This window comes from Zootoca vivipara, chromosome 6 (genome assembly GCF_963506605.1).
Source record: "Zootoca vivipara chromosome 6, rZooViv1.1, whole genome shotgun sequence".
Taxonomy (NCBI): domain Eukaryota; kingdom Metazoa; phylum Chordata; class Lepidosauria; order Squamata; family Lacertidae; genus Zootoca; species Zootoca vivipara.
Genome location: NC_083281.1, coordinates 22,632,025 through 22,651,127, shown reverse-complemented (window position 1 = coordinate 22,651,127; position 19,103 = coordinate 22,632,025). Strand labels below are relative to the sequence as shown.

The 19,103-nt window shown below is 48.5% G+C and overlaps 1 protein-coding gene across 1 annotated transcript; it reads right to left on the bottom strand.

Annotated features, from left to right (window-relative positions):
* Positions 1-2,678: 2,678 nt before the first annotated feature.
* On the bottom strand, positions 2,679-18,512 carry LOC118086350 (guanylate-binding protein 1). Its single transcript, XM_060275631.1, has 11 exons — positions 18,123-18,512; positions 15,109-15,323; positions 14,062-14,189; positions 13,755-13,864; positions 12,704-12,903; positions 11,453-11,695; positions 6,988-7,271; positions 5,263-5,475; positions 4,734-4,836; positions 4,278-4,471; positions 2,679-3,401 (listed from the first exon to the last, which is right to left on the bottom strand). The coding sequence occupies exons 2-11, from the start codon at positions 15,305-15,307 to the stop codon at positions 3,093-3,095; spliced, it is 1,983 nt and encodes a 660-aa protein (XP_060131614.1). The 5' UTR covers positions 15,308-15,323; positions 18,123-18,512; the 3' UTR covers positions 2,679-3,092.
* Positions 18,513-19,103: the final 591 nt, after the last annotated feature.

The following is a 19,103-nucleotide window of genomic DNA, read 5'->3' as shown; positions in this document are numbered from 1 at the left end:
ACTGCATCTTCTCAAATTTGGAAATTTCTGTCTGGGCACAAACTTCCAAAATGATTCTTCTTCTGCACGGGACCTCAGAAAAAATGTCATTTTTCAGAGTTAATATCTCATTTTCAAAGATATTTTCCACAATGAGTAATTTGTACTGATAGTGACAGCAATTTTTTAAATGTCCAAATCAGATTTGAATGGAAATAACATGTACTCTACAATTAATTCAATTTTTTGTAAGTCGCCAAATCTTTTTTCTAACTCCAGAATAACAGAACCAATTTCAGCTACATACTTCTCTGTTTGAAAAACAAAGTCAGGATTTTTTTCCCAGATGGTCCTGCATATTAGGAAAGTGATCAAAAACTTTGATTGTAAGGTCAGCTGTCATTAGCTTAAATTTTGTTTTGTAGGATGAAACTATTTTAATCATGTCGCCAATGCATTTACCTTTACCTTGTAGCTCAAGGTTTATATCACTAAGTTTACCTGTGAAACCAGGAAGGAAAGCCGGATCAAACAACCACTCGTCATCTTTTTTAAGGGGGGGGGAACCCCAAAGTTGTTGACTTTTAAAGGAAAGGTTCCCCAGAGTTGTTGACCTTTTTTTAGGGAGCTCACACCACGCTTACACATTATCTCTGCTTGGGAAAAGAAACACAGTCACACACATACTGGTAAGCTCTGTATCGGAAAGAGGGAAGGAGCTCTCCCTGCAATTGCCCATGGTTATTGAGCTTTTTTGTGGGGGAGAGACAAGAGTTTTTGAGGGTTTTTTAAGGGGGAGAGCTCTTTCTTTTCTTTTAGGCTGGCGATCACTAAGGAACCCACAATCTACCTGGGATCTACCAGAAACCTCCTGGGGATCTACCGGTAGATCCCGATCTACCTGTTGGCCATGCCTGCCATAAACCATAACATCCTTCTGGACCATCTAAAGGGTTTGGGAGCTGGGGGCAGTCATAGTGGTTCCGCTCCTTCCTCCTGGGCCGTGTTCAGAGAGTGGTGGTGGGGGATGAGTGTTCGGACCCCTGGGCTCTCACTTGTGGGGTGCCTCAGGGTTCTGTCCTCTCCCCCATGCTTTTTAACATCTACATGCAGCCGCTGGGAGAGATCATCAGGGGGTTTGGGCTTGGTGTTCATCAGTATGTGGATGATACCCAGCTCTACCTCTATTTCAAATCAGAACCAGTGAAGGCGGTGAAGGTCCTGTGTGAGTGCTTGGAGGCGGTTGGAGGATGGATGGCGGCTAACAGATTGAGATTGAATCCTGACAAGACAGAAGTACTGTTTGTGGGGGACAGGAGGCGGGCAGGTGTGGAGGACTCCCTGGTCCTGAATGGGGTAACTGTGCCCCTGAAGGACCAGGTGTGCAGCCTGGGAGTCATTTTGGACTCACAGCTGTCCATGGAGGCACAGGTCAATTCTGTTTATCAGCTCCATCTGGTACGAAGGCTGAGACCCTACCTGCCTGCGGACTGTCTCGCCAGAGTGGTGCATGCTCTAGTTATCTCCCGCTTGGACTACTGCAATGCGCTCTACGTGGGGCTACCTTTGAAGGTGACCCGGAAACTACAGTTAACCCAGAATGCGGCAGCTAGATTGGTGACTGGGAGCGGCCGCCGAGACCACATAATACCGGTCCTGAAAGACCTACATTGGCTCCCAGTACGTTTCTGAGCACAATTCAAAGTGTTGGTGCTGACCTTTAAAGCCCTAAACGGCCTTGGTCCAGTATACCTGAAGGAGCGTCTCCTCCCCCATCGTTCTGCCTGGACACTGAGGTCCAGCGCCGAGAGCCTTCTGGCGGTTCCCTCGCTACGAGAAGCTAAGTTACAGGGAACCAGGCAGAGGGCCTTCTCGGTAGTGGCACCCACCCTGTGGAATGCCCTCCCACCAGAGGTCAAAGAGAACAATTACCAGACCTTTAGAAGGCATCTTAAGGCAGCCCTGTTTAGGGAAGCTTTTAATGTTCGATGGATTTCTGTATTTTGGTGTTTTGTTGGAAGCCGCCCAGAGTGGCTGGGGGAACCCGGCCAGATGGGCGGGGTATAAATAATAAATTATTATAATTATTATTATTTCACATTTCATACAGTGAAAAAACTTCCCATTAATCCCTGAACAGCAAACAGTTGTTAAAAGTGTGAGTGACAGCCAGGCTTTTTTTAGTACTCTGTGGTTTTGCCGAATTCCCCGCTTTTGCCCAGTTTTCATGCCTGCCCTCTGGTATTTTCCCTGCATGTGCCATTTGTTGGCATCTGTCTGTCTCAAGATACAATGGAGTGCACCTCCAGGGGTGAAGTCAACCCACTGGAGAACCACAGCACCGGTTGTGGCTGCAGAGACCGGTAACTTTTAACTGCTGCCTCCTGTGTTGCTTTTGCTGCATTAGCAGCACTGAAGTGACCTCTCCGTGATGCAACCCTGAGCAGTGTGCATGGAGGTCCTGGGCTGCCCAGATGAAAAGACCCTGCTTCTTGGCCTCATTGATGTGGTCCAAAGGAAAGCAGAGCAATACATTTGGCACCAGCTTGGCTGCAGGAGTTGCTGGAATGAGGCATAAAATCATAAAGCTGCAGGCAGAGATTAGGAACATGCCTTTGTTTGTTTGTTTGTTTGTTTTCTATACTGCTTTGCATGCCTGAAAAGAAACAGCATATAAGAAAACAAGTCGGACGCAACAATTCACAGTTCTCTAGCCAGTTAGAAATTCAAGATATATAAGCTAGGCACCAAATGGCTCCTTAAAAGAGGGTTACAGTTGCCAAAAACAGAATGTCTAGTTGCCATTTTGGGGCCAGGCAGCTCAAAAGTCGTATTTTTCAGTACGACTTTTTGGTTCGTGAAATTTGTTCTGATTGTGCAGATAAAATATTAGAGAGAATTAAACAGGATGTTTAAAACAGGCAAGAGCCAAGGATCCCCAGGCACCCACTTTCGCCTGGGCTCAAAGTGGCCAGTAGCCAGGTGCAAAATGCACTTGGCAGATTTCAAACACTGATCCATACATAACGCTGCAATGAAAGTATGGATGTAGTGATAAGATAGAAAAGCCAGCAGCAAACTAACAACTAGCCCCATTTATTCCCATGGTGGAACTATTTCTTTGGATTCTTTGGTGGGCTCCTTAAATTCTTGGGTGGGTTTTTACTCCTTGGTGTGCTTTTTACACTCTTTGGTGGACTTTCACTCTTTTGTTGACTTAGAGCACTGGAAAGCATGTTACTTTGCATCCTGTACTGCAAAACCTGTGTTGTTATAGATGACAATGCTGACAACCCTTTTTCTATAGCAGACAGCACAAGTGCCACCTTGGAGTTTTGACTTTCTTCTTTGATACGTTGCATTTCACTTTCCATCTCATTGGCCCTCTGCTGAAATCCTTCCTTCAGCAGTTCCTCTTGTTCCTGGGAAGTTGAGAAGCACACAGAGACAGTTTATACCTTCATCGATAACAACCACAGCCAATGTTGCTTGCTCCAAATATTAATGGACCCCCTTATCCATGACCCCTGGCTGAGGCCGATGAGAGCTGGAGTCCAATAACATTTGGAGGGTACCATGCTGACTATCCCATCCTATACTGTATGGCCAAAATTAGACCCTGACCCACCTTAAGGGGTTGTTGCACGGAGAACAAAGCAATTGTATAAGAAGTTGTTTGAACACTCAGGAAAAGTACTGTAGAAACACCAGTTAACGTCTATCGAATATATGGAACCTAGGTTTTAACAAGCCACAGTGAGTCACTGAAAAGCTCCCAGACAGTGCAGCTTTCTTGCCTCATTCTGCACCAACCGTCAGTGGCTGCTTGCCTGAAAGAGCATATTATGCCCATTTTAGAGCAGGTTCTCCAGCTAGGTATTTGTTTCCAGGAACAAATCAAGGTGATGGGAATCACCTTTAAAGTGCTACATTATTTGGTTCCAGATTTTACCTGAAGGACATAGAGTTATGTGGCCTGTATAAAGAGGGTGATGATATACCAGGGAATATACGGTTTATGTTGAGACATTTAGAAGGGTAAAGGAGGCTATCCATGAACTAGATTTGGCCTTGAATGGAGGGAGAGTTCTGCTTCTAAGCATCATCCTAAGAAGAAAGCAGGAGCAGGGGAAATGTGGCCCTCCAGATTTTTCTGGTCCATGAGCACTGGCCATACTGACTGGAAAAGTTGAGAGGTGGATCCAACCACATCTGGAGGACCACATACTCCCCACCCCTGGCCTAAATATTACATCTTGCAGTGGGGCAGAGTCTGCATCTGACTCAGCTCTCTCTACCTTGAGTTTATGCTGTATCATCTTTTTTGTTTCCTCTTCCATCAACTTCTTCTCCTGCTCCATCTTCTCCTTCAACAGCTGGAGCTGTTCATCGTGGCTTCGCTTTTCATCCTCCACCATTTGCTCTAGTCTGACCTGCTCCTGTTCCAACAGCTTCTGCTGCAGCTGGGCTGCTTCGGCCTGAGCGCGCTGGGCTGCGGGCCAGCGAAGAAAAAGAGTCAACATGAATATTGAGGGGGCTGCCATCCCCCGCCGCCATCTCCCCTTCACCCTGTGTTCTGTTCAATGTTCTCTCCTGAACATGAGAATATTACATGTGTCGCTATGCCATTCTGCAAAAAGGTACCACAACTGTAACCCTTCCCTAGGAACTCAGAGCCCAGCCAGAGCAGGCCAGGACATTTGCTTTCTAATACATATAATTTATCATATATAGTTATTGCCTTAGATATGCACCTTCAATTTCCTTCTCTTTGTCGGTCAGGGCATGGTCCATCTGAAGGAGAGAGTTTGCCACCGTCTGCTTGGATTTCAGGAATTCTTCAAGAGCTTTGTCTGCCTGATAACACATTGTGAGCAAAAGTTATTCATTTTACACTATAATGGGGGGGCAAGATTATATATTGGGATTAAGGACAAAACTTGGTGTATAGTAAATTAATAATTGTACAGTATCTTAATGAGGCGCTGAGAAATTGATAGCAGTGGTCCCTAATCCCTCTCAAAAAATCTATAAGGCAAATATCTCTTTTAAACTATTTTATGTAAACCACTTATATTTTTGATTGAACAGAGTTTATTCATTTTGCTAAGCAGACGAACAAACTAATTCACTTTGAATCAAGTGCTACTGAATTCAGTGGCGCTTACTCCCAAGAAAATATTCACAGGATTGCATCCCAGGTCTAAAGTTTGAATCCATCCTCTTTTAGTATCGGAATGCTCCTTCTTTGGATATCACAGAAAGGCTGGCTTACTGTCCTACCTGAATGCCTTTCTCAGGTACCAAGTGGTATTTCTGCTCTATTTCACCCCGTTTCTCCAGATAACGCTGGTAGCCACCAGGCACGGAGTAAATTCCCATCCGGAGCTCATCTTCTAGCTCCTGGGAAAGATCCGTCAACACAGCAAAGCAGCGGTCAAAAGACGCCTGCTCATTCTTCCTGCAGAACTCTTCCTTTTTCTTTTTCAGCTCTTGCTACAAGAGGGAGAAAATTGGCAGAAAGATGATCTGTTAATAATGATGAAAAGCCTTTCCTCTTCAGTGTCCTCTTCAATGGAAAGACATACTAACAGGGCCACATCAAAACTACAGTACAAATTTCAATTGATTTCACTGGCATGGTATTCCCCACTCACCCCCCAAAACCGTGGGAACTGGCTACGACATCAAAGATCAATTATGGCGGCATTTCTAAAATGTAGGCCAGTTTAAGTTGTGTGGCTCCACCTTTCCTAAAGTTTAAAACTAAGTGTGTAGCCAATCAAATTGCAATCCTGTCTGTCTTCTGGAATATGTGTATGTCTTCCATTTCATCTGGAGAATGTGTCTTTCACAGGTAGCTAGGCGAGCAATCCTACAGCAAGATGCTCCACGATGAACGGGCTAGGATCCAGCAAATCTCTGGCTGAGCCAGAAAGTTCCCCGCACAAGCAGGCTTTGCTGGCTTTGCTCCCTCATCCTCAATTCAGTCGGTTTACACCAGAGTATCCCTCCCTCCCGATCCCAGGTCAGCCATGACTCACATCTCAAACTGACCTAAACCCTAAAAAAGGGCATTTAAGGGGCATGATGGGGGCAGGACTGGGGAGGGGGCTTAGGCTGGATCCTAAGCCTATTCTGCTCAGTCATGTGACCTGGAAACCCAATGAAAACTCAGGTGGCCAAAGGGATGGTGCCGTTCACACTATTTTAAAGGTTTGTTCTCCCTCTGCCAGGCTTAGGGTGGCTCAGCAAGCAGTAGCTCAATGGCTGAATGGAGTTAGGATCTGGTATAACTTTACATCAGCTTAACTTACACCGGCCTGCTTTATGCCAACTTTCTATGTTCCTTTTGGTCTTCGGATAACATGAGGCTGTCTCCATTCTGAAGAGAGAGATTTTTAGAAAACCGTGCAAGTTTTGGAGGACCCTCCTAGCTGTGATGTTCAGAGCTATGCTAGGTAATCATTTTATTTATTTTTTCCTGATTTTATTTTCTTCTTCCAAATGTTTCCTTAAGCAAATTAACATTTATGTAGGAAGACAGGAAGCTCCCTCGTACAGAGTGGCTCAGCCGGTGCTGGAGGCAAGATTCAAATGCTGTTGTCCGAGCTGGTTTGTCCCTCCCCTTACCTGGCCATCCCCTGGCAACACCTCCCCAGGCAGGATTGGATGCCAGACTTGGGTAGGTGGAGACCCCTGGCATCCTACCTGGGAAGGCAGTGCCAGACCTGAACTTCCAGGCAGCGCCCTCTGGGATTAGGGGGCTGCACGCGTCCACGCAAAAAGCGCCCCCCATTGATGTGTGGAGCGGTCATTCCAGCATTGCAGAGGTTGGACTAAAGGACCCTCATGTCTCTTCCAACTGTACAATTCTATGACTCTTTCTGCACTGACTAGCAGCAGTTCGACACAATTTCAGGCAGAGGAGAATCCCTGCCCTGCCTGGAGATGCCATGCTGGCAGAGGTTTGTTGTTGTGTTTTTTTAAAAAAGAGAACATATCTACCTCAAGCTTCTCTTGTGATTTTTTAACCAACTCATCTCCAAAGGCACGGGCCATAAAGATGCCAGTGGCTTCCCTCTCACACTCGGCGTGTACTGCCAGCAGCTCATCGACGGTGCCCATGGGCAGGTTCAACCGCTGCCCCATCTGCTCTTCGTAACAGGAAATGGCATCACACACAGCTGCTGCGTTCTCAATCTCCGCCAGGGCCAGCACGGCATTCTCCAAACAGGGCAAATCCCCGCTGTTGATAGCATCGACGTAGGTCTTCGCCAGGTTTTTAAGCACTGAAGAAGGAAGAATTGGGGTGAAGTCACCAAATCAGAAATGGTAGAACAGGGATGTCCATCCCATTTAACTTTTGAACGCTGAGGAAATATTTCCAGAGTCAAACACCTTTCAAACATTTGCACTATAGCTGGGGAAATGTCATCCACCGTACCTGCAGATTTCTCATAAAAGAAAAAAATAGATACTATGCACAAAACAAGAGGCAGAGAAGACATGTTTTTAAAAGTAATGTTCTAGCCCTCATGCCTGTAGAAAATAACCTGAAATATGAAGGAAGCACTTGGGAATGCTTAAAAAGCAGAGATTACTATTCTCTGCCCTACATCTACATCTCACTCCTAATTATTATTACCTCTCTATGCTACATATGTATTATTGCCTTCTAGTTCTTGCCAAAACTGAATCAGGTCCAATCCATAACTCATTGTCAGCACAGTGTGTATCCTGCAGTCCTGTGGCCACACTGTGACAAGTATGAAACAGCACAACTGGGCTCAGAACCCAACTCAGAACCAATATTTTATTGAATACTAGCTGGCCCGGCTACGCATTGCTGTGGCTCATCCCTGTGATTCCCCACCCCACCCTTTCCCAATCCATGACATATCCCATCCTCTCCCCACCCCGAGTCATCCCTATGAATGGCCCCACCGTGTCTCGACCCATGAGCTATCCCACCCCCCCGCCCCCACTCCCGGCTCATTCCTGTGATTCCCCCCACCCTGTCCCAATCCATGACGTATCCCGCCCCCTCATCCCCCCCAACCCCCATCCAGGTGAGTCCCCACTTCCATTCGGCCTAGTCTGTAAAGGCGAGCCGAGGGGCTGTGGAGAGGGAAGGTTTTCTAGCTGCAGTACCAGTGTAGCCGCCGCTAGAGGGTGATGTTTTGTAACCTGGTTCTTTTCCCAGCATGCTCGACAGGCTGACTTTTTAGGTCCTAAAAATGGGGTTTTACCTTGCGCAGGTGTGACATTTGTATACGCCATGTAGCTAAGAACACTCGCATAGTGGCATGTGATGTTGTGTCCGAATTTCATTGCTATCGCTCAAGCGGTTTCGTTGAAAAGTGGAAACCAACGGACATGGCCAGTTTACATTTATATATATAAGAAATAAAACATGAACAAAACAAAGAACAAAGCCCCTATATTAGCAGCACCATGGGAAATTTAAAAAGCCAAAGGTTTGCTGACCCCTGCTCTTAGCTTTATGATATTGTAACAGGTGTGGTGTTGTCACATTGAGCAGGTAAAAAGGCAAAGGTAAAGGACCGCTGACAGTTAAGTCTAGTCACAAATGGCTCTGGGGTTGTGGTGCTCATCTCACTTTACTGGCCGAGGGAGCCGACGTTTGTCCGCAGACAGTTTTTCCGGGTCATGTGGCCAGCATGACTAAACCGCTTCTGGCACACGGAAACACCATTTACCTTCCTGTCGGAGCGGTACCTATTTATACTTGCACTTTTTGGCATGCTTTCAAACTGCTATGTTGGCAGGAGCTGGGACCGAGCAATGGGAGCTCACCCCGTCATGGGGATTCGAACCTTCTAATTGGCAAGCCCAAGAGGCTCAGTGGTTTAGACCACAGCGCTAACTCTGCATAAATAGGCCTGGAAGTGTTTAGTCAATTAACTCTCAATACATAAAAGGGGGAGGGGGTGAACAGGCTTTTTAGTAACCAAATGTCATGGGTTCAAGTCCTTGCTTGTTGCAGAAGCATAATGAATGATGTAAGCATTTAAAACAATGCATACAATGTTGCTTTCTACACAAATGACACAACCAAATTTCCCTGAAAGTAGAATTTGGGTTTCATCACAGAATCATTACAGTATTTTATTCTGTGTACTGCATATAGTCTTCGAAATAAATTCCAGATAAATGATGTTTAGCAGGCAATTAAGTGAGCAGCTTACATGCAATTCAGCCTGCATGTGAACAAAGAAATTATCAAACTGCAGAGCAAGGACAAACTAAAGCATTTTATACCGTCAGGTGGGTCACTATTGGTTTCTGATGTCACCTGATCCCCTCTTGGCTAGTAACTGAGTAACACCATTCACCTCAAGCTGACAGCTTCCTACACCCCCAAACTGCTCTGGAGACAGAGGAAAAGCCCCCCCCCCCCATTTGTGGGGGTCCCAGATTGAGACCACTTATTAGTATTATTAGAATGGCACTGGGTAAAAATAATGACTCCGATCAGAATAATAATAATAATAATAATAATAATAATAATAATTTATTATTTATACCCCGCCCATCTGGCCGGGTTCCCCCAGCCACTCTGGGCGGCTTCCAAAAAAAAACACAGAAATTCTAAAATACAGAAATCCATCAAACATTAAAAGCTTCCCTAAACAGGGCTGCCTTGAGATGCCTTCTAAAGGTCTGGTAATTGTTCTCTTTGACCTCTAGTGGGAGGGCATTCCACAGGGTGGGTGCCACTACCGAGAAGGCCCTCTGCCTGGTTCCCTGTAACTTGGCTTCTCGTAATGAGGGAACCGCCAGAAGGCCCTCGGAGCTGGACCTCAGTGTCCGGGCAGAACGATGGGGGTGGAGACGCTCCTTCAGGTATACCGGACCGAGGCCGTTTAGGGCTTTAAAGGTCAACACCAACACTTTGAATTGTGCTCGGAAACGTACTGGGAGCCAATGTAGGTCTTTTAGGACCGGTGTTATGTGATCTCGGCGGCCGCTCCCAGTCACCAGTCTAGCTGCCGCATTCTGGATTAGTTGTAGTTTCCGGGTCACCTTCAAAGGTAGCCCCACGTAGAGCGCATTGCAGTAGTCCAAGCGAGAGATAACTAGAGCATGCACCACTCTGGAGAGAGAGTCAGTGGGCAGGTAGGGACTCAGCCTGCGTACCAGATGGAGCTGATAAACAGCTGCCCTGGACACGGAGTTGACCTGTGCCTCCATGGACAGCTGTGAGTCTAAAATGACTCCCAGGCTGCGCACCTGGTCTTTCAGGGGCACAGTTACCCCATTCAGGACCAGAGAGTCCTCCACACCCGCCCGCCTCCTGTCCCCCACAAACAGTACTTCTGTCTTGTCAGGATTCAATCTCAATCTGTTAGCCGCCATCCATCCTCCAACTGCCTCCAAGCACTCACACAGGACCTTCACCGCCTTCACTGGTTCTGATTTAAAAGAGAGGTAGAGCTGGGTATCATCAGCATACTGATGGACACCCAGCCCAAACCCCCTGATGATCTCTCCCAGTGGCTGCATATAGATGTTAAAAAGCATGGGGGAGAGGACAGAACCCTGAGGCACCCCACAAGTGAGCGCCCAGGGGTCTGAACACTCATCCCCCACCACCACTTTCTGAACACGGCCCAGGAGGAAGGAGCGGAACCACTGCATGACAGTGCCCCCAGCTCCCAAGCCCTCTAGACGGTCCAGAAGGATGTTATGGTCGATGGTATCAAAAGCCGCTGAGAGATCCAGCAGAACAAGGAAACAGCTCTTACCTTTGTCCCTAGCCCGCCGGAGATCATCGACCAGTGCGACCAAGGCAGTTTCAGTCCCATGATGAGGCCTGAATCCTGACTGGAAGGGATCCAAATGGTCCGCTTCTTCCAGGCGTGCCTGGAGTTGTTCCGCAACCACTCGCTCAATCACCTTGCCCAAGAATGGAAGATTTGAGACTGGGCGATAGTTGGCCATATTGGCCGGATCTAAAGATGGTTTTTTAAGAAGCGGTTTAATAACCGCCTCTTTCAGCGGGTCTGGGAAGGCTCCCTCATGGAGAGAAGCATTTACCAACCCGCGAAGCCCATCGCCCAGCCCTTCCTGGCTAGCTTTTATAAGCCAGGATGGGCAAGGATCAAGGAGACAGGTGGTTGGTTTCATTCGTCTAAGCAGCCTGTCCACATCCTCGGAGGTAACAGATTGAAATTGATCCCACAAAACTTGACTAGACAGGACTCTAGCACTCCCCCGCCCCGGCCCTGCTCCCATGGTGGAGTCTACCTCTTCCCGAATCTGAGCGACTTTATCTGCAAAAAACTTTGCAAAATCATTGCAGGAGATCATGTGGCCCGTACTGGGCCCGGATGGAGCAGGTGGTTCCGCTAAATTGCGAACCACCTGGAAGAGTCTCCTGGTTCTTTACCAGAATGGTTCTTTACCCACCAACACCAGCCTACAATCTTTCAAAAATGTTCCGTACTTATTCCTGTCACAACTTGGCCTCCCGGGACTGTCTTGGGTCGAGATGTCTCCCAGATGTGTTGGCAGAAACGAGCCACTGGCTCCAAGAAATCTTCCTCCAAATCATCTTCTTCCAGTTCCTCCAGCCGAGGCAACTTCTTCCTGCTAGCTGGGCGGTCAAACGTGAAACATTTCCGCGAAGGAAAGAATCTGCGAATGCACGACCTGGGCATGTTGCACCTCTGGATTTGCTCAGTATTACCTGGGGGAGAAGAAGGGTGAGTATCTGTTAATATCGCCAAATTCCAAAGAAAATGTGCTAAGCATCTTCCCAGTGGAGCAAACTCACCTTGTTACCTGGAAACATTCAAGTCTCCATGCTGAGCCGACTGACACCTGAGGTCCCAGGGCTTGCTGTAAACTGAGTTAGGATATTGCTCTCTGTTTCAGCACTGCAAAGTTATGGCTTTGCTCTGAGTACAGTGGTGCCTCGCAAGACGAATTTAATTCGTTCTGTGAGTCAATTCGTTTTGCGAAAAATTCGTCTTGCGAATCCCATAGGAATGCATTGGGGGGGAAATTATTTATTTTTTGCCGATAGGAACGCATTAATTGAATTTTAATGCATTCCTATGGGAAACCGCGATTCGCTAGACAAATTTTTCACGAAATGAATTTGTCTTGCGAGGCAGCCTCCGATCGCGAAACCCATTCATCTAGCGAAAAATTCGTCTAGCAGGGCATTCGTCTAGCGAGGTACCACTGTATATTTTTCCCTCTTCATAGCGCACTTACAGCTCACATGTTATATTTGAGATAAGTGGGCAAGACTTCTGGGTCATAGGGATTTCAAGGAGCCCAATCCAACTGTACAAGCAACTTACCTTGGCGTCATGAGGTTTTTCACAATTTTGTGACTTTTAGCTTTTACAGTTTTGGTATTGACATTGTAATTGTTGTAGGGTGTTTGTAAACCTCCCTGGGAATACAATTGAGGATTGGCATGAAGAGTTATTACTAATGCAGTCTGCAGCCAGAGACATGTGCCCCAGGACCCGGTGTGATATATCTCTGTCTTGCTCCATGTAATACAGGGGAAATTAGTTAAACCTCTTCAGCCCTCAGTGGCTATGGGACTGGATACATTCACCCACTTGAATATTAGGCTTTTAGAATATTAGGCACAACTTAGAACAGTTGTGCACCTCTAAACTAACAGTGTTTTCTCCCCCATCTCAGACATAGCATTTTCTTTTTGCAGGTACTGTACCTTTCTGCAGTCTCAAGGCATTCTCCAGGTACCCATCCTCAGTGACGGGGTGTCCATCTATCTCCAGCTGTAGTGTGAAATCCCGCACTGCCCAGATGAAGTCTGGGAAGAAACGGACAAATTCAGCAGAGTTCTCCTCCTCTCTATCCTCACCAGAGGAAGCTTTTGCTTTAATCTTTTTTGTCAGCTCAGTGACATAGCTGAGGAGTGCTAAGGAAAATAATTCCAGGGCTGGTTTGGGGTCTCAGAACCTGAATTCAGCTAAACGATGGGCCTGTTTGAACCTGCAGTTGTGGGCTAGCTGGCAATAATGATAGGGCTTTGAGTAGAGAGATTTACACTACAGAAAGACCACATATAGTCGTACCTTGGAAGTCGAACGGAATCCATTCTGGAAGACCGTTCGACTTCCAAAAGCTTCGGAAACTAAAGTACAGCTTCTGATTGGCTGCAGGAAGCTCCTGCAGCCAATCAGAAACCGTGCCAGACGTTTGGCTTCTGAAAATCGTTAGAAAACCAGACACTTCCGGTTTTTGATCGCATGAGTTCCAAGGCATTTGGCAACCAAGGTACGACTGTATTGTAATTGTAATTTAGGCAGGGATTTGTGGCAAGTGTCTGACATCTCTCATTTTTACACCTTAAGGCCTATTCCTAATTTTATGCCTTCTGGAGTTCCTGCCTGCACTCCCACCCCCTTATCTGTAAAACATAACTGTGGAGGTTCCCAATTTGCGGCTGTGACCACTGATCCACCCCCCTCACAATGTGTCCCACCTTCCGATCCTGGGAGACTGCCTGCCTCTTCTATCAGCTACATCCCCTCTGCGTTTCCTCCTGCACCACCCCGTAGTTCCTCAGCATCATGCAAACCAGTCTTAGCATCATGGAGTCTCAGACCAGGAGAGTTCATTCCACCTGCTTCTGCACCAAGAGATCTGTCTCCCATGGAGTGAAACCCCTAGGGGGACAACCTACACCTGCCTCCTCCTAGATCCTCCAGGCCAAGCGTGCAAGCCCAGCTGGGATTTCTGATGCCCCCAAAGGATACTGCAGGTTCTCCAGGGCATTTTGGTCAATGGTGCCCATGCTGTTGTACACCAGGGTGCTGCTGAGCAGAATGGCCAGGGCAAAGATCCATGAGTCATTCTGTGTGTTTCCCTGAAACAGAAATTTAAATATCAGCTACCAGGGCTTTTTTTTTCCTTGACGGAACTTGACGGAACTCAGTTCTGGCACCTCTCAGGTAGACACCATTGCCATTAAAACCGGATCAGCATATTTTGTCACAAGGCTCTTTTGAAAATGCTAGTCTTCCATAGCCGCCACCCCAGCTGCCACCCCCCCCCCCAGCTCACCTTCTGCACATCACCCAACCCTTCTGTATCCAGCAACACCAGTGTGAGGTCAGGCCTGTGGGGGTGAGGGAGGCACCACATCCAGATGCCCTTCGTGAGCCCCTGCACCGTGGCACCCAGACAGAAACCTGAGGAAAGAGCGGACAATGATTCAGAGACAGAAAACAACAGGTGCCAAGGCTTAAGGCACAGGTCACTGGGAGACCCCACTGAACTCAATGAAACATTTGTCACATCTCCATCATAGCTTTAAAGCACGTGGATTTCCCCCCTCCAAAGAATCATGGGAAGTGTAGTTTGCCTGGGTGCTGGGAATAGTAGTTCAGCAAGTAGTAAACTACAGTTCCCAAGCTTTAGATTTGACCTGATTTCTGCGTAAAGAGGGATCAGATGTTAAACTCTTTCTGGTTTAAACCCCTAGCACCTGTCCCCTTAGTGAAAGAAAACTTAAGTGCACATAACAAAGAAAAATCTATGTAAGCTGTAAAGTGTCACGCACATTGAACTTGGGACTAGGATGTGGAAGACCAGAGTTTGAATCCACACGGGGCAACCTTGGGCTAGATGCTGTCTTCCAGCTGAACCTACCTCACAGGGTTGCTGTGAGCATAAAACGTAGATGGGGAAAACTGTGAATACCACCTGGAGCGCCTTGGAGGAAACGTGGTATATATATACTGTACATACAATAATAAATAACCTGCCGTATTTGTGGACCCTCCTGTGAATTCTGCTGAGTTGGGACCCTAAACCTCTGCCTCAAAGTCCTATCTCCATAGCTGTCAAGTTTTCCCTTTTCTCGCGAGGAAGCCTATTCAGCATAATGGAATTTCCCTTAAAAAAAGGGAGAACTATCTCCCCTCTGGTTCTATATAAATATTAATTTACTCCTCTTCCTCCATGCTTCTCCCCAGGCTAGGCAGAAAATCCAGTGGCTCTGATACCCTGTTCCAGACACACCAGACACAACTGCCTTGCTCCTCATGCGAAGCTACTAGACTCCAGCCCTTCTCTTGAGTAACAGGGAATATTCATGACGCCAGTCACCTTTTCTCTTCCCCGCAAGCCTGTTCATGAGGTAGGACTTGCCCGTGCGGTACAACCCCGCAATGGCCACCACCACCACCGGCTGGCGGATCCTGGCAAGCACCTCTGCAGCCTCCCAGTTCACCACAAGCTTCCCGTCCGGCATGTTCTCAATTAGGCAAACAGGAGCCGCAATGTGGACCTGCCCTGGGGCCATCATGCAAGAGAAGATTGGTCTGCAAAAGGAAAACAGAGGAGGTCATTATGCCACAGAAATTCAATTGTGTCTCTGCCTATGTGAGTCAGTGTTTCCCAAACTTGGGTCTCCAGCTGTTTTTAGACTACAGTTCCTATCATCCCTGACCAATGGTAGCTGCAAGCTAGGGATGATGGGAGTTGAAGTCCAATTAAATTAAGTTTCTCTCTGCCTGTGAGCGAGTGAATGAGTATAACGTGACTTGAAAGGGAAAGAGTTCAGGAATGGCAAAGACCATGTTTTAACTGTGCCTCACTGTGACCCCGAAGGGATGCGGGTGGTGCCGTGGGTTAAACCACAGAGCCTAGTGCTTGCTGATCAGAAGGTCAGCAGTTCGAATCCCCATGACAGGGTGAGCTCCCGTTGCTCGGTCCCAGCTCCTGCCAACCTAGCAGTTCAAAAGCACGTCAAAAAGTGCAAGTAGATAAATAGGTACCGCTCTGGAGGTAAGGTAAACGGCGTTTCCGTGTGCTGCTCTGGTTCGCCAAAAGCAGCTTAGTCATTCTGGCCACATGACCCGGAAGCTGTACACTGGCTCCCTCAGCCAATAATGCGAGATGAGCGCCACAACCCCAGAGTCGTCCACGACTGGACCTAATGGTCAGGGGTCCCTTTACCTTTACCACTGTGATCCCAGATATTTTCTGGCACCTGAAAGTTACCCAGTTGGACATTCTCAGGATAGTTGTGACAAGTCTAAATCTGTCCTAGACGCTCTGTGTCACAGTTTGAGGTTCACGGCATCAGATGCAAATGGCCAGGGGCATCTTAGCCATAGAGGCTAGTGGCACGAGGCACTACCGTGCCAAGTTCTGGAGGGCACCTCCACCATGCCGTGCTGTGACCCGAGCCTCCTCCCTGTTAGAGGAGCCAAGCCCGGCAGCTCCTGCAGGCCTCCCACTGGCTGTACGAGGTGGGCTGCGGAGGGGCCTGAGGGAGAGGCGTGCCCACAGGAGGCTGAGCCGCCTCTCAGGTTGGGGAAGGTCTAATAATGGGGGCGAGGAGAAAGCAAGAGGTGTTTGGGGGTTGTAGGATCTGAGCGGGAGTCCGCCCTCGGCGCATGTGCAGAGTGACTGTGCATGGCGCTCTTGCATGGGTCACTTTGTGCATCTCAGAGCTGGGTTAAATGGGTTTGCCTAGCCGGGGAGAAAGCAGTCCTTCCTCCTCCCCAGCCAGCCGGGACTGATCCATGCCCAAACCTCGTGGCCTCGTGGAGTAACAGGTGTCCAAGGCCGGTCCAGGATGGGGGAGATGCAAGAGAAAGGAGAGAGGAAAGTTCCGACCAGAAAAGCCCGATGTTTCCCATAAATGCACAATAATGTGTCATAAAATGCAGGTCACATTCCAGCAGCACCCTGCAGAATTCCAGCCATCCGGACCCAGCAACCCTGCAAAGTAGTCTAAGGTGGCCCCAGGCCTGTGACACCACTCTTGCTGATCCAGCCTTTCTCAGCCCCAGGTTCCCTGATGATGCTGGACTACAACTCACATCCTCCCTGGCTGCTGGTCCTGGTAGCTAGGGACGATGGGAGTTGTAGTCCAACAACAGCTGGGGACCCCTGGTTCGAGGAAGACCAGCACAGATCAGTGCCTGGGTGGACCTGGTGGACCAGCTGGAGATCTCAAATGTAGCTGCTGCCTCAGGTTCCGTGATGGAAGAAAGATGGGATATAAATGCAAGAAAGGTGAAATAAATGCACCTGTACATCTCCCTCCCCCCGGAAAAAAATACCTTGCAAACCCCACCAACAGAACTTCCAAAGCTCATGAACTTTGTCCTGGCTTCTGCTAGAAGCTACTTGCTTTTGGAGGAAGTGTATGTTTGCGGGGAGGGAAGGAAGGAAGGGAGTTCAAATATTGAGTCTTCGGTTTGCTCAGAGTCAAAGAGCAAAGGACACATTCTAGCACATGGGGATTATTTTTTTCTATTAAAGGTCTATCCTCCCATTAAAATCCTGCTCTAACCAGGACTGAGATTATCCCTCTCCCCACCTTGCGGGGTGGGGGCTCCCTTGTGTTCCACCACCACCTCCCTACTGTGCCAGAGTGCCTTTATTCATTCTTTCATTTATACCCCACCTTTTACTTCCAAGGAGCTCAAGATGGCGTACATGACTCTCCCCTTCCTCCTTTAATCCCCACAACAGCCCTGTGATGTCGGCCAGGCTGAGAGAGACAGTGGCTGGCTCAAGACGTGAGAGCCTCCAGACCTAAGTGGGGATTTGAACCCTGGTCCCTGCCCGGTCCTGGTCCCCCGCTCTAACCACTACACCACGCCGGCTCTTTCCCCAGAGACCTACCGGTATCTGCCTCTAGAGCAGGGGTCAGAAACCTTTTCCAGCCTGGGCGGGTCCACCGTCCCTCAGACCATGGGGGGGGGCGGACTATATTTTGAAAAAAAAATGCGATCCCTGCAGAGGCTTAGAATGGAAGCTGCACCCCCACAAACTATATGGCTGGCGGACGTGCAGCTTCCTTCCCAAGCCCCCGAGGGAGGAGAGCGATCCCCGCAGAGGCTTGTGAAAAGGTCGACAACCTAAGACGGCCCTGGCCCCGCCCGGTGCACACACCCCATTTGAATGGCAATGCCCATCAATTTGTGGGGGGCTCAGATATTTTATTGGGGGGGGCAAAGACCCCTCGGAATTGGTTCCTACACTCCCTCGGCTGCTTTTGCTCCTGGCTAAGATTCCCGCGACGTGTTTACCTAGCCTAGCAAAAAGAAAGGAGCGCCAGGGGTTAACAACAACAGCAACATCGCGAAGCTGCCTTTTCTTACTTTTTGGTGGTGGTGTTTTTTGCAGGGACGGACCTCGGGAGGATGGGTCTTGACTGGACTTGATTGTTGCTGTTTCTCTCATGCAGACGAGCAGACAGGCCAGCAGGAAGAGGGAGAGAGCCTTGCTCGGAGTTCCCAGCTGAGACGTCAGGAGGGGACGACAGGAGAGGCTCAGCTCAAGCCTTGTCTTCCGGGATAAAAGCAAGAACTCGGGAATTGCAAGAGGGTTTTGTGGCTCGAAAGCTCTTGTAGCGCCCCAGCTGCCAGTCCTGGAAACTGGGAAGTCGTCGCGACCAATCAGCCTTCTGCATTGCCTTGACGAAGCTACAGAATATGCGAGGAACGAAAGCGAAAGTGCCCGGGCTGCGCGCCACTTTCCTCGAAAGGCGCTAGATTATGGGAAACCAGCAAACAGGAAGACGGGTGGAATTAAGCAATGGGTGCGCGTGCGTGGGCGGAGAGGCGGCCCCGTTTCCCGACGGCACTAAATAGCTCAGACTCGAGAAAGAGAGAGAGGGGGGGGGGGTAAAATGGCAAATGCAACTCCACGGAAGCAAGTGGGAAGTGATACACGTGGAGCAGCTGCTCTCAGCACAGAGGGAAACACATTGGGTATCCCACTAACCTCAATCTGCCACAGCATATGGCCCACTTTGTAGTTACTACACTACAGGGATGCCAACTTGAATAAAATAGTGGGGGCCCAGGTAAGCCCCACTCCACATAATTGATCACATGGCGTGGTGCTCGCACACCATTAGAACTTTTGTTGCCGGGGGTGGGGAGCTGGACACCTCAAATATTTTAGGGGGGGGGAACGAACCTCAGCCCCTAGGAGTTTGCGCCTATGCTAAATTCCACAGATCCATAGCTCCATTGCTTGACCTAAACCCATGGCATTTGGGGGCTGGGAAACGAGGAAGGAGATAGTTTGCTACCTGTGATGGGTCCTGACTTCACCCAGACAGTTCCAAATGCATA